Source organism: Carassius carassius, chromosome 17, assembly GCF_963082965.1.
Source record: "Carassius carassius chromosome 17, fCarCar2.1, whole genome shotgun sequence".
Taxonomy (NCBI): Eukaryota; Metazoa; Chordata; class Actinopteri; order Cypriniformes; family Cyprinidae; genus Carassius; species Carassius carassius.
Window position 1 is genome coordinate 2,612,367 of NC_081771.1, and position 15,444 is coordinate 2,627,810.

The 15,444-nt window shown below is 33.0% G+C and overlaps 2 protein-coding genes across 2 annotated transcripts; both read left to right on the forward strand.

Moving 5' to 3' along the window:
• Nucleotides 1-284: 284 nt before the first annotated feature.
• csrp1b (cysteine and glycine-rich protein 1b) lies at nucleotides 285-5,287 on the forward strand. The gene is made up of 6 exons (XM_059570408.1): nucleotides 285-381; nucleotides 766-875; nucleotides 3,581-3,749; nucleotides 3,826-3,955; nucleotides 4,300-4,393; nucleotides 5,027-5,287. The coding sequence occupies exons 2-6, from the start codon at nucleotides 767-769 to the stop codon at nucleotides 5,101-5,103; spliced, it is 579 nt and encodes a 192-aa protein (XP_059426391.1). The 5' UTR covers nucleotides 285-381; nucleotide 766; the 3' UTR covers nucleotides 5,104-5,287.
• Nucleotides 5,288-9,643: 4,356 nt separating this feature from the next.
• Nucleotides 9,644-13,714, forward strand: tnni1b (troponin I type 1b (skeletal, slow)). The gene is made up of 7 exons (XM_059570409.1): nucleotides 9,644-9,723; nucleotides 10,824-10,864; nucleotides 11,863-11,898; nucleotides 12,083-12,214; nucleotides 12,450-12,539; nucleotides 13,013-13,189; nucleotides 13,292-13,714. The coding sequence occupies exons 3-7, from the start codon at nucleotides 11,890-11,892 to the stop codon at nucleotides 13,382-13,384; spliced, it is 501 nt and encodes a 166-aa protein (XP_059426392.1). The 5' UTR covers nucleotides 9,644-9,723; nucleotides 10,824-10,864; nucleotides 11,863-11,889; the 3' UTR covers nucleotides 13,385-13,714.
• The last annotated feature ends 1,730 nt before the right edge of the window (nucleotides 13,715-15,444 follow it).

Here is a 15,444-nt window from a genome sequence, read left to right on the forward strand (position 1 = left end):
ATAGACAGATAGACAGATAGATAGATAGATAGATAGATAGATAGATAGATAGATAGATAGATAGATAGATAGATAGATAGATAGATAGATAGATAGATAGATAGATAGATAGTAAAAAATCATCCACCTGTTATGGCCACCTAACAATATATAACATAATAGACATAAATCACTGCCAAATAGTGATTTGAGAAGAACCAGATGGGTTAGACATGACTCTCTCTCTCTCTCTCTCTCTCTCTCTCTCTCTCTCTCTCTCTCTCTCTCATGTTCAGCTCCTCATCTCTTCATTAGTCTCTCATCCTCTCTGGACTCATCTGAGGACTCAGACTCTGCGGAACACTCCAGACTCTCTCTTCTAGTGACTAACTATCACTGCAGGTGAGAGCTTTACTGTTACTCTCCATAAACTAATGTTTTTGTAACAGTGGGATATATATATATATATATTTGTGAATGTTGAAATTGTTGAAATAACTGTTTTAATTGGTAGTTCATGTTAGCTAACATGAATCATCCATAATTATGTGCATATTCTTCCATGACTTACCAAAAACAGCCATTTGATTGTACTTTAAAAACAATGGCATAGGCAAATTATCTTTTATCCAGTCAAAATGTATCTTCATATTGAAAAATAATTGAATTGAAACTGTGAAAACAAATAAACAGAAATTGCAAAAATAATATGCAAATGCAATAAAGCTAATGCATTTGTGAAGAAATTACGCATGTTTTAAAGTCTGCATGCATTGATACTGTCAGGATGCCGCTGGGAGGAGGAAACAAGTGTGGCTGCTGTAAGAAGACGGTGTATTTCGCAGAAGAGGTTCAGTGTGAAGGACAAAGCTTCCACAAGTCCTGCTTTCTGTGCAGTGAGTCACACACATGCACACCGCTGTCCCGAGACTCATGCTCTGTATTCACATCACAGTATGTGAACTAATGTGTGAGATAGGAGCAGATGTTTAAGCTCAAGCGGGGAATCTGTTAGAGACAGACAGACACATATCGATACACCAATGTTCTTCTGACACCTTCAGTGCTCTGATGGAGTATTTTAAGTAGAAAGGATGTGCATGTGAGCGTGAGATTCTCCTTGTGGAAATGGGTGGTGAAGGTTAGTCCTGCAGAGAGAGGGTGTTAACCGGAAAATGGAAAATTATTCATGCAGATGGTCATATATAGCACGGAAAATAGTCAGCTGTGAATGTGATAGCATGATGCCAGCCCAGAGGAAATTCTTATTATGTTATATAGTTTGTTCTTCTTTGGGTACAAATCTCCACAAACACTGCCAGTGGATCTAATTAATGATTTTTCTTTTTTTTGTCCTAAAAAAAGTATTAATATATATATGAATTAAATGCATGAATTAAATTGCTTGCTTAACTGTACCAGTATATCTGCAGTATTACAGTAATAATTATTATTTTGAATTAGTTTTTATTTGTAAATTGTTCATAGGCTATTTCTTTTCAATTTTACACAAAGTTTTCTGAAAGTTCAGTAATTTTTGTGTTAATTCTTAAATATACCTATTTAGTTTTTTTATTCATTTTATTTCAGTTTTAGTTTAAGTAATTGTACTACATGAAGTTAAAGAACGAAAATGAGTTACGTTTAAGTTTTGTATCTTTTATTTATTTATTTATTTTTATATGGTTTTAGTTTTAGTTAACTATAATAACCCTGAATTATACACGTCGATAATTAATAGTAGCTTGCACTTATGAATGACTAAGTGTTCTTTTAGTATTGAGATACACGATTTTATTAATATTTAGTTTTTTTTTTTTTTTGGAGAAAGTTTTTGTAATTTTGTTGTGTTATCACTTTTGCTTTTCTTAAATATATTTAATGTGTTTTCATAAATTTTGATTTCAGTTTTATTTCTAGTTATTGTAGTAAATCAAGTAATAACCGTTGCATCATTAGCAGTAGTTTGTGCTTCTGAACTAATGACAAAAGTGAGTTTGGAAATGAAACTCTGAACAGCATGTAAATCTTTCCCGTTTAACAGCATGTCTATATTAGGTATTGTACAAACGAAAATCCCGGTGGATTGGTCTGCCTTTTATGGCTGCACATCATCTGCATCTGCCTGCAGATCTGTGGAACAAATGGATGTTTATGTGTAGATGACACTTGCAGACACACTTACACTGATGATGCACCAAACTCTCAAAGTTATTATGGCACCAAACAGTAGGGAGAGTGGATATGTTTAAAGTTTTTTTCCAGATGCTTCTCCAGAGAAAAGGTTCTCAGCTACATCCACTAGAGTTTTAGAAGAGATCTCAAGAGTCTCAAACTGTGCTCAGATTAGCAGAGACACAAATGTTTGCCTCAAAATTCAGATATCTCAATATGGATTCAAACATGTCTCCTCTAATTCCCTGTTACTTATGACACAACCAAACTGAGATAGCTTGCATAATCAGTTAATGATTTTCCAGAGGCATGAACTGCATTTCTAATTCTATAATGTTTCATGTCTGCAAATATAATGTAAGTATGATATTGACATCAAAATAATGCATAAATAAAATGCTATTTTACAGTTTCTGAGATTAACAAACCATGAATTGTTGAAATATTAAAAGTTGGATATACAGTACATCTTACTTAACTGCAAACATAATGTAAAGAAGTATACTATAAAGACATTTTATTTTATTTTAAATCTTTTAAATCCAAGCTCTTTATATAAAGTTGGATGTGTATGTATGTACAGTATACTTGCATAAGTTAATAGTGTTTATCAAATCTCATCTGCTCGATTGTTTGTATAGTTGCAAAATGTATAGTTGCAAAATTACAAATGAGTCATTTTGCTAGTTTGGTTTCAATAAAAGCTGCTTTTTTGAATGAAGAAATGGTACAACTATTTAACACTTTTTTTCCTAAATCAAGAGTGACATTTTATTTATCTAATTTTCACATATGTACATTCTCTATTTAGATAGAAATATAAATTCATATAACATATACTGTATAAAATCAACATCTGTATATGTACATATGTTAAAAATATCTATATGATGATTTTTTTTTTACATTGCATTATATGTAGCAATCCTGTATGTCAACAATATACATTATATTTTACTCTATATGCAACTTGTATGTTGCAATCTGTATGTTTATTTTCTTGTAATATTTTTTTTAATATTTTAATACTTTTAGATTTGCATAGCATCCACCTGTATTTACATGTTTTCATATATATGACATAAACGTCCAAAATGTATTACACACAAATAAACATAGATATATTTATGGGTTAAGAATTTACAATACATGAAAATGTTCCAGATAATAGATTTCATATATGTTTTTACTTTAAATTTCATATAAGGAAATTTAATATGTTATCTAAAGAAATTGCATTTGTGTATGGGAAGGACCTCTTGTGTCTAAAGATAAGGGAGAATTTGATTTCTGTGAGAATTAGACATTTGTAATATATGAAAAAGCAAGCATTTATTTTGCTCTGAAGTGCAACATTATCTACAAAGCAAATTGTCTAATGCATAGCAGTGTATTGATTATGCATGTGCATCTATGTGGCCTGCAGTGGTGTGCAGAAAGAATCTGGACAGCACAACAGTCGCTGTGCATCAGGACGAGATCTACTGCAAGTCCTGTTATGGCAAGAAATATGGCCCAAAAGGCTATGGCTTCGGTGGAGGAGCGGGAACCCTCAGCATGGACACGGGCGAAGCTCTCGGGATCAAACCGGCCGGGTTAGTAGGATGTTTTCATTTGCATTGTGTCTTTACCAGTGTACTTTAAAGTAGCCAGTTTGCATTTGTCACACAGACAAACATCTCATCGTGCAACCAACAACCCCAACCCATCAAAGTTTGCGCAGAAGCTCGGCGGTTCCGACGTTTGCCCTCGCTGTGGAAGCGCTGTGTACGCGGCAGAGAAGGTGGTTGGAGGGGGAAACGTGAGTTCATTTTTCTTGAATAGACTTGTGGAGATACACTCACATTACCCCGGGTGTATTGCCCTACCAAACTGGTTAACCCAACAATTTAACTGATTGTTTTGGCTTGGTTGCCATAATAGCCTCATTATCGACTACTAAAAACAATGCAATGCCAACATAATTCCACCGTGTCCTCACCTGCTCTCATTTGAAAGTCAACTAATGCTTCAAACTGACAAATCACTGCCAATCCCAACATGTCTGATGTTTTATATACTGCCAAACAGCATGCCATGACAATAAAAACCAACTAATTGACCGTGAAAAATGAAATCTCGTGCATCACTTTTCATCTCCTTTAGTCTTGGCATAAGAGCTGCTTCAGATGCGCAAAGTGTGGAAAGAGTCTGGAGTCCACAACTCTAGCAGATAAAGATGGAGAGATTTACTGTAAAGGTCAGTATCAAATATCATGCATACAGGTGTTTATTTTTGTTCAATATTAGGATATTCAGGATTTGTTGAGAAATAGGCAAAAATATAAACAGTAAAGAACATTTACATTTAAATTAATAAAAATCTAATTTATTTAAGGTGTATTTATATCATTTAGATTTAGAATACATTTTCTATATAACAATAGTACTGTGTTATGCTATTTATAATATTTATATAATTAATATTTCTAATAACATTTCTATATTAACAGAATATTTATTTAATGTCTCTATAATTTATAGTCATAATAACATTTTAATATTATTTAAATGTAATATTATATTTACTTATTATATTTTTATAGCATTTCTATTCTAACAGAAAATTTTAATTTCTATTGATAATACTGTTTATTTAATCTGTATTTATATTTCAAATAATTATATTTATTTTATTATTTAGATTTAATATTATGCTTATAATTTAGAACATTTCAATTTAATATATAAATATTGTTATATTATAAAATATAATTTATAATTAGTATGTATAATGCATTTTTATCATGTTATATAATTTTATCAGGTTTTTTTATATGCTTTTATAAAACATTATTTATTTTATTATTTACACTTATTTCTATTTATATAGGGTGCTATGCTAAAAACTTTGGACCGAAGGGCTTTGGCTTTGGTCAGGGAGCTGGTGCTCTGGCTCACGCTCAGTAGAAATACAGCCAGAAGGACAGACTGGTCACTTTCATGAGAAACATGTTTGATAAATGTTATACACACACATATCAGTGCCTAATTTGGTGTTCGGTTTATACTAAATCCAATAAACAGTTTTATTGTGAATCTAAATATTATTATCAACTGACATTTTTCCAATAATAAAACTGGGTTATTTTTACATGGGCACTGGGATTTAGAATTTTTTATTTAAGTATTTTCTGGATTATGCTATGATAACTAACAATGCAAGAATGCAGTTATAATCTGAACAAATACGACTCAAAGAATTGTTTGTGAACAGACACGGTTTGATTGCGCTCTCAGATGACTGGCTTGTTTTGTCCATGACATCACACACACATGATGAGAACAAAGTGTGTTTATGTCTCTGAGCCTGTCACAGGCTTGATCTAATGAGACCACAGACCGACTCACACCATCAGAGAGAGACTACGCTTTCATCTACAGACTAAAGACTAACAAACTCAGAATTAGACAATGAAAACGAATAAACAAAACTGGTCTCAGAGCAGCTGCTGGAGGAAACAGAAGGCTATTCCCACCATCATCAAGGAAATATCTACCAGAAGCAAAAACACAAGCTATGCTAAGAATTCAAGTTTATGCCAAGTGAATCAATACAATATGCAGAAATACACATTACATAGCAATGAACAATGAAGTGTTTTTGAGTCAAGGTCACATGACCTCACAACTGTATGTTGCATATTTAGTGAGCTCAAAATTTTCGAGCATTTAATATTACATTCATAAATTATTTAACTTGTTCTCTGCCATTGACAAGTTATCTCATTTTTTAGAAGACAATGCTTCCCGCCAAAGACGAGTTTTTACGGCTTTTTGTGTTTCCGGGTGTGCTATTAGTACACATCTTCTGAACAAATACAAAACCTCCCGAACAATAACACACGTGAACAGGACGGAGAAACGAGAGATCTCAAACAGATGCATATTAAAAATAATGAAATCATCAGCAAAAGACAGCATGTAAATGAAAACTGCATAATGTTATGGAATAAAATGTTGATCCAGGAAGTGGTATACTGTGTGTCTGTATACTGGAAGCTATCAGATTGCAGTGAAAATCATCAATCATCAGCAGTTTTATTCAAAAATGCTGGCGGGAAAAGTAAAAAAAATGTAAAAAATGTAAAAAAAAAAGTTTGATTTAATAATGAGTCAAAGAGATATGTTAAAATGAATTGAGCTGAATTGAACATTAAACACAACCATTATTTCTCACTGAAGAAGTATAAAACCACCACCACATATTTTCCACTCTCTAGACACAGAAAGACCAACATGAGTCTGGCCTGTGTTTTTACAAGTGCTCAACAGTTTATAAAAAGCCAGTGATAATTGGCTGTCTGGAGGTCTGAATTTTTAACAGACTTTTTTTCAGAGTGAAGAATGATTCTATTAAACTACAGCAGAAGAGACTGGGGCTAGTTGTCACACAAGGGAAGGTCTTCGTGTCTGTAAAGATGTGATTTTTAAGGAAAAATGTGTGTGTGTGTGTGTGTGTGTGTGTGTGTGTGTGTGTGTGTGTGTGTGTGTGTGTGTGTGTGTGTGTGTGTGTGTGTGTATGTGTGTAGCTAGTTAGATAAAAAATTAAACATTTATATAAAGTTGTCAAAAGTGTTTTATTTGATATGACTTTATCATTTAAAATTAATTTAATATTTATTATTTTATTTTTATAAATATTAATTTCATAAATATATTATAAATATTACACATAAGATTTGAGACATTTCCATTGTATATTTTATATTTTTATACAAATAACTATACATTATTTGACTATACATTAACCATACATTAAAATTAATAAAGAGCATTTATAAAAACCCTATAATACATACAAAATACATTTTTGAATTTTTTTTATTCCTTTTTCATATTATTTATTCGTCTCAAATCAACATCAATATCTTATACCCCATATAATGTGACAACATGCCTCACCAACAAGAAGTAATCACTTTTTTTTTATTTATTTTTTTGCTGGTCCCCGTTAAATGGAAATGATCAATCATTTCTGTAGCCAATACTTTAAGGTTTTGCATATACAAAAACTGGCTGATAAATAAACCCACCCTGGAAAAAGTGTGACAACTAGCCCCTGTCTTCATCCCACATAAAAACAAATCCTCTATAGGCAAAAAATAACACGAGCACATACTAAATGATGTTTAATCCTCTCACACCAACGGTCAATATCAACAGCGACTCTAAATACGGTCCGATCACGACCGACATGCAGCATCTATGATCCTGCGTTTCCACATCAGCCAAGAACCAAATCCAGCAGAGCTCTTTATGAGAGTAAACAGGACAGGTGCTACTCACAACTGACCCTTCTAGAACTCTCTACAGCTAACAATCTGGGAAGCCCTTTTGACATAATAACAGCATCTGAGTCATGTTACAATACCTGCATGATGGAAGAGCTTATGTTATGTCCCTCAGAAAGCAGGTCCTGGAAATGATGCTCCAGTTGACATGCAGATAAGAGAAAGCGATGCAAAAAAAAACAAACACATCTACACCCACACAAACACAATACAGCCAAGAAATGGCATTGATCGAATGCTTTCCACAACCACAGAGAGTTTGGTAACATGGTTACAGAGACAAAAACAAGTGCATATTTTATCACTTATAATGGAAATCTTGAAAGTATTTTGACAGTACAGCTTGAACACTTCAACCAGGCCTGATAAAGCCGGTAATCTCTCTAACTATGATATCTGGAAGGATGTTGTATAACTGCAAAGAACACCTGGAGAAAGCAAGCAAAACCTAAGCACAGATAAAAGCATTGCATGCATGCATTTATCTCGAGACATCAAAATAGCTTTTACGTAGTATCTCACAAACACCAGAGTGGCGTTAACAGCTGTCTGACTGCTCTATGTTTAGCTATGCCAACCTATGGGCAACTTTGCATTCCTGTCATAATCTCTCACAAAGATTATTGCTGTCTACAGTTAATATTTTAATCAGAGAGCAGGGTCAAACGTAGAGCATGGCTCCACTGATACAACAAATCAATGTGACAGAATTAAAAAAAAATAATCGAAAAAAATGGTGATATAAGGCAAAACCCATCCCTAAAGCAAATTGTTACTGTAAAACAGACTTGGGAGATAATATTAATCTTATGCAAAACTCAGTGGAAGATTTTTATGCTCAGATGTTGCTCTTTTATAGCTTATGACTTCATTTAATTCTCAATTTATTTTCATTCGATTTCAGATGTTTCTTCTGAAATTCCAGTGGGAAAACAAATCAAAACAGTAGTTATCAGTATATCTGTGGCTATAGAAGTAATATAGACAGCAGATCATTTGATCTTAGGAGAATTGAATGAGATGTAGACTTTGGATTCTCGGCCAGTTTGAGACATTGTAGAGATCTCTTCCAAAACATTCAGGGCTTTTTCTCACGAGAAACATCCCAGAAGCAGCAGATTTAATGTGTTTAAAATGATTATATAAATGTAAAAATGATTATACAAAAGGCCAAACTGATACCCACGAAGTTTATACCTAAAGTCAACTATTTGATTGATTATGAAAGATAGTTTCCATCTTCTGAGAAACCCAAAGGAAGATTTTAATGCTCAAAGATTTCTCTTTTATACCTCATTATACTTCATTTTTTTTCATAAGTTTCATTTAAGAGTCAACTTCCTTTTACAAATGAGATCGATATTAATCACACAGTAAGTTTGGAGCTATAAACTGTAAAAGTTTTTCAAAATGAATAAAACAAAGATGACTGAAACATGTTTTACAAGAAATACTATTCAGTCTTATCTCAAAATGTAATGTTTAATACAGTGTTACATGTCATTTATTTGTAATTATTTGTGAATTTTACTCTACTTGTATTGTACTTTGTAACAATTTCACTTGCTAATTTAATTTAAATTTCACAAATAACAAATAAATAGCAAATAACACGCTGAAGTAAAACATGAAACTTTTAATATAGGAAATACTGAAATCATATTTTATTTTAAAACACAGTCCAATAACCTTTTTTTTATTTACAAATTATTTGCACAGTACAGAGGCTTTTTCTTAAGAGTACCGTCTGAGAAACTTTATATATTCTTTTTAATGATCTTATGAATTCAACTGATAAACATGAAGTGAGGCTGATCACTATAGCAAATTGGAAGACTTTTTTCAGATCTTGTCCAAAACCCATGGATTACTAGAGGCTTGTTCTCAAGAGAAGATTTGAACAGAGATATACCTCATTGTGGACATGTTAAAAAGATCAGTGGAAATTTCTTTAAATGAAAGCTAAATTAGGTTGTGCGACAGGCCCGAAACATCATGAGGAACCACAGTCCACAGCTGTGTGATGGCTGATAAGTGCAGCACAAGGCCTATCAACAACAGCCCTCCACAAGTGCTGGATAAAAGCTTTATATGTGTGTGTGTGTGTGTGTGTGTGTGTGTGTGTGTGCTAATAATATCATCCAGTAACAGGCCGAGATGAACAATAAGAGGGTGTCTTAAAAAAGAGAGGCATTGTTCTAGAGCATCACTTCTCTGCCCATCTGAGCACCGCAAGGTAAGTTCATTCAGTTTGCTTCCATGTTAAGGAAGGTTAGTCTGCATTGCAATTTTCTTCATTTCTAAGAAGAATAAACAAAATATAAAAATAAAAAATAAATCTGAATACTGCATGAACATTTCCTTCTCAGTATTTGCTAATATTGCCAAATGTGTAACCAAATATTCAATATTACTGTCATCAAATGTAATGGTTCAAGAAACTGTCATTGGAAAAACCCATATTGCTCAACTTATTTAGAGAGACGTCAATACACATGGTAAATTTGACTCTTTCCTTTAATTTATTTTATTTACTAAAGTGCTTTATGATTTATAATCTTTCTCCGTTGCCCAAATCACTTTGATTTTATCTCTCAGATCATTTAATTAAAAAAGTACCCCTTTATCTTGCTGATTCATACATTTACTTTAAGTCTTCCAGTTCAAAGCTGCATAAAACCTCAATTTAAATAGCAGAAACCCCAAACATCACAAAAACATTACTTTGGAAACCACATTTGACGTTCGGCTAAATAAACCTATCCAGTTCCAGATTTATGATGATATGCTCGCTTTTTATTGCGTAATTTACCATATTTGTTTTCGTAAGTGCTCTAGACCGGTTTTACATCATCGAGCGGAAACTTGGGCTGGGTTAAAGCCTCTAAAGCCTGGTGCGGGTCTATTTATGGGACACTGCAAGTGGATATGGGCTGGAGAAAGCTGGGATTGTTATCGGTGAGGCATAGTTACCATGCCAAAATCACTGCGCCATGATAGGCTTCTGCCAACACCTTTTTTCCTATGGGCCCACTTCATCTGTGTGTGTGTGCAGCCGCTGTCAGGACTTTGAAGTGGTTAACACATGCAGCACAGACGCCAAATCAATCAATTAGCAGCAGTTCATTTATTTTAAAAAGCAACACCTAAATGGTCGACATATCATTCCCGCAATGAGTTCAAGAGTGAAATATGTGAGGCTGCTGCTGTTAGAGGTATAATCACATCTGATTAGCACGTCTGATTCTAGAAAAGCTGTCTGATACTTGAGCCCCTTGAAAATCTTCCCAATGGTCCTGCCCTTTGGAAACAAATGCCTTTATTTTTATCTCTTAGGTTGAATCACCATTGTAAAGATGCCTGAGTGAGTATATTGTGTCTCTGCTTTCTGTTGTTCGTCATCTTAGACGTCTTATGGCTCTCTCAACAAATGTGCTCTATTCTTGGATTTACCGGCTGTGATGTCTTTACTCAAAGCCTTAAAATTAATGAAGCCTGATTAGGAGTCTGTGAATACAATGGAGCCCAAAAATCTGAGACCACACTGAAACTCTGAGAAAGAAAATTATATATATATATATATAAAGATTCTACACTATTTCTGGGTCACTTATCAATAGTTAAATTAATAATTCATTAAATAATTTGTTCTGCTTCTTGCTTCTCAATTTATGCCAAATAACTCAGACAATCAGGAAGATGTTTATGTCATCTTAAGAAATATTTTTTTATTTTTTTGCACAAAATCTGAAAAACAAGAAAACTGTTGCGTAGGATTTCCAATTTTCACTCAGATAGTGCTAAATTTAACAAATAATATAAAGAAAATAATTCAAAATGCAGTCACACATTGAATTTGACATGACATTTATAAGCAGAAAGACTGAAATGTTAAAACATACTTAAATTAGACAAATAATTGCATTTTCATTATTAAAATAATTAATATTTTCTTGTAAAACACTCCAATTATCTTTGATGTAATTGTAACTTTGAAAAATTATCAAATTATTTTCGCTCAATCCACTTTTTTTTTTATAAAAATCACTAAAATATTCTTTTAAAATGTATTAGTTTGAGGAATGCTAAATAAAAGCATTTTCTCTTGAGGTCTTAGACTTTTGGACATCATTGTATGCCTTGAAACTAAAAGTTTAATTATGAACAAGAATCATATTTTATGATCTTATTGTGTGTCTTTATTCTTTTGCAGGCAAGAGGTGAGAGTGACAAGCCATCACTGAATGCCACTTTTTCAATACTTCTTTTTCTGATCTGTAACCATAACAAATCATATTTTGATGTGAGAATGATGACAGCATAAATAATCTTTGCTCTGTTTAACCAATACTTATTTTAAATTTGACAGAAAAAGTCCAAGATCTCTGCATCTCGCAAGCTGATGCTTAAGGTACAACTGCATTGCAAAAGTTGTCATTTTCTTACTCAACATAAGTAGTGTTTCTGTAGAGTGCATTTATGAAATGTAATAAAGCAAAATTGAACAAGCATCACAAATTAAGAAAGTGCATTCAAAAGCTTTTACTCCTAGCATATATTAGATGTTAAAGTGTGAATATCTGTGTGTTCATCAGAGTCTTATGGTAGCTAAAGCAAAGGATGAGTTAGAGCAGGAGCTGGTAGATAAAGAGGCAGAGAAGGACAGATATCTGTCTGAGAAAGCTCCTCCGCTACAGACGAGTGGCATGTCTTTTGCTGAGCTTCAGGTACATCATCCACAACACATCGCAAAACACTCTCATACTACTGATATAAATAAATTCCTTACAAAATACCATGATATTACCAAAAATGATAACATGGAAACCCAAAGTGCTATTTAAGAACCATGAATATTGTAAACAAACAATAATATTGTTCTGTATATATAAAATCATACTCTTCAACCATCGGCAGAAACAGTTGCAGGCATGTAAACACTATATTTGTTCTCTCTATCAGGAGCTGTGTCGGGAACTACACGCTAAAATCGACGTGGTGGACGAGGAGCGCTATGATATCGAGGCTAAAGTGCTTCACAACACAAGAGAAGTAAAGAAACAGTTTAGCTCTTTAACAACACGCCACGTCTGTAGGAAAATAAAATGTCTTTTTGGCCATTCACAATCACAGCAACTCCCTGAAACAGACATGAAATAACACGTTTTCAGTATTAATTTGTCAGTACATATTAAAACCATGTACTGGTAAAAATAATAATAGTAATAATAACAATAAAAAATTACTTGGTTTAAAAAATATGAAAAACAACAGAACATTTTATGAAAACTGAAAGGAAAAAAAATAAATAATAAAATGATAAAAATTAAGCATTGCAAATGCTTTAAAAAAAAGACATTAAATTGTTTTCATTGAGTCGCACCTGTTTAGGATTTTTCATTCTTCCTAAATAATGCTGTAATGTTAATCAGGTAGAACTCTGGAATTACATCATATTCATACAGGAACCAAATTAGTTGATAACAACTAGCGAATGATGAAACTTTTAAACAAACCTGCTGCAGATCAAGGACCTGAACATCAAAGTCCTGGACCTGAGAGGCAAATTCAAGCGTCCCAGCCTGAGGAGAGTCCGAGTCTCCGCTGATGCCATCCTGCGCTCTCTGCTGGGCTCCAAACACAAGGTGTCCATGGACCTCAGAGCAAACCTCAAGTCCGTCAAGAAGGAAGACACAGAGAAGGTGTGCTGGGGGTCCACCATGGCTGAAATGAAAGCGTTAAAGGTTACTCGCTCCTGCACAGTATTGTGACATAATTCTGTTCTGCATTTGTGTTTGATGTAGGAGAAGACAGTGGAGGTCAGTGACTGGAGGAAAAATGTGGAGGCCATGTCTGGAATGGAAGGAAGGAAGAAAATGTTTGATGCTGCACAGTAAACGAGTGAACGCAATCAACATCTGCAAACATGCGAGAGAGTAAAAGTTACACATGGATAACTAATTATAAAATACCAAGTGATTTGTGAGTGTGTACATTAAATACGTCAAATTAAAAACCCTGTGATGAAGTTGTCAGAAAGGGTTGAACTTCGTGTGAAAAGCATCATCAACATTGTCCTGTAAATAAATGGTTTATCATGTGATTTATCATTTCATCTGAATGTTTTTAATGGACAAATGTTTGGTAAGGTAATGACTAAAGCTGAGGAGAATATGTACTCTTGTATGTAGCCCTTTCTGCTTCATAAAATGATTCATGCTGACTTACATGGTGAGTCTGTACAGGAAAACATGATGTGCTGATAAGACCAAAATGACTATTCCAGTGGTTTCGCTGCATATTTCTCAGTTTAGCAGTCAATATTTGATTAAATTGCATTACAGTCAAACAAAGAATGGATTGTATTTTCTCAATGTATTTAATAGAGCCTAATTTCATCTTCAATACCAGTAGATGAAGACCATCAGTAAAATCCTAGCTTCTACACTTACCAGCTGCTAGAGGGCAGCATTTATCTGCTAGAACTTATTGTATTAAAATAAACTATCTATATTTATTTACTTATACACTAATTGATCGATATTTATTAAATAGCTTTCCTGTAGCACAAACAGCACAACATGGCGCCAGCAACCACAAGGTCATGGGTTCGATTCCCAGGAAAAACAAGAACTTATTAAAGGTAAATGGGTACCATTGAACGCAATGTGAGTCTCTTTGGATAAAAGTGCGTGAAATGCATGTACCATGTACTTTAATGTATTAATCATTAATAACCTTAGTAGTAATAGAAGCTGCAAGGTCATTTATTCTTATGATGGAAATTATGTTTATGAAGCAATAGCTCCTAATACCTTTCAAAACGTTCAAATTATGACCAAACACGGTTTCACAGTTTGAAAAAAAAAATGTATATATAGACCCAGAAAACCAAAGCACTGATGTTAAGAAGCTGAAAATAAAACATCATTCACTTTTATCTCTATAAAGAATATCTATAAAACATCTCAACTATAGTGAAGAGCTTTTATTCTTAGGAGTGCACTGAAAATAATTGACAGTGATCTTTAAAAAGCTTGTTAATAAGTCATACTTGAAACTGAAAAACTGCATAAAATGCAAGGCCAAAGCCATTCATCCAAAACATGTCCAAACACATAACCAGCTGTAGAAGTCCAACAAAACCAGTTACTAAGACCAAACACTGCTCACTGTCCAGGACATTCACACGAGGTCAGAGTGTCGAAAAGGAGAAACATTTCATGATTTCAATTTCATTTTTGTGACATTCACCCATTCCTGGTCACATGACTCACCTCTGAAATATGAAAGATCTGCCTTTATGTCCTTCACATAACCTCTGCATTCACTAGACTAGAACATAATAAAGTTTTACTCTAGTGCTGGATTAACTGTCTGAATAGCGTTTCCAGCTCAGTACAGTTCTGCATTCATTGTGCTTAGTTTCTACATTCTTCTTTCTTTTATCCAACGACATAACAAATAACATGTTTTAAGAGCAGGCCATTTAAAGGTCAGTATTTCATCTTTAATAAGCAAGTGAGGACAGGAAGACAGTCTCTCTATCAGCACTGATAATATACAGTTTTAAAAATCTATTTTTTTTTATATAATACATAATATATTGTATATATCATAATAAAATGTTATAGTGATTTATTAGGATGAGAATGCATTTACATATTTTTTAATGAATCTCTTTGTGATAATATTATTATAAAAAACTTTATAATTTAAATGACATATATTTATATTTATATATCTCACATATTTTATTGTCACATATATATATATATATATATATATATATATATATATAGAGATATAGATATATAGATATAGATATTATTTGTGATATTATTGTTTAATAAAAAAGGCTATTATTATTATTATTTTACTTTATGCAGCCCATATAATAATAGAAATAATAATGTTAGTTTTTTTACTCATATTTTGTATTGATGACAGTGGTGGC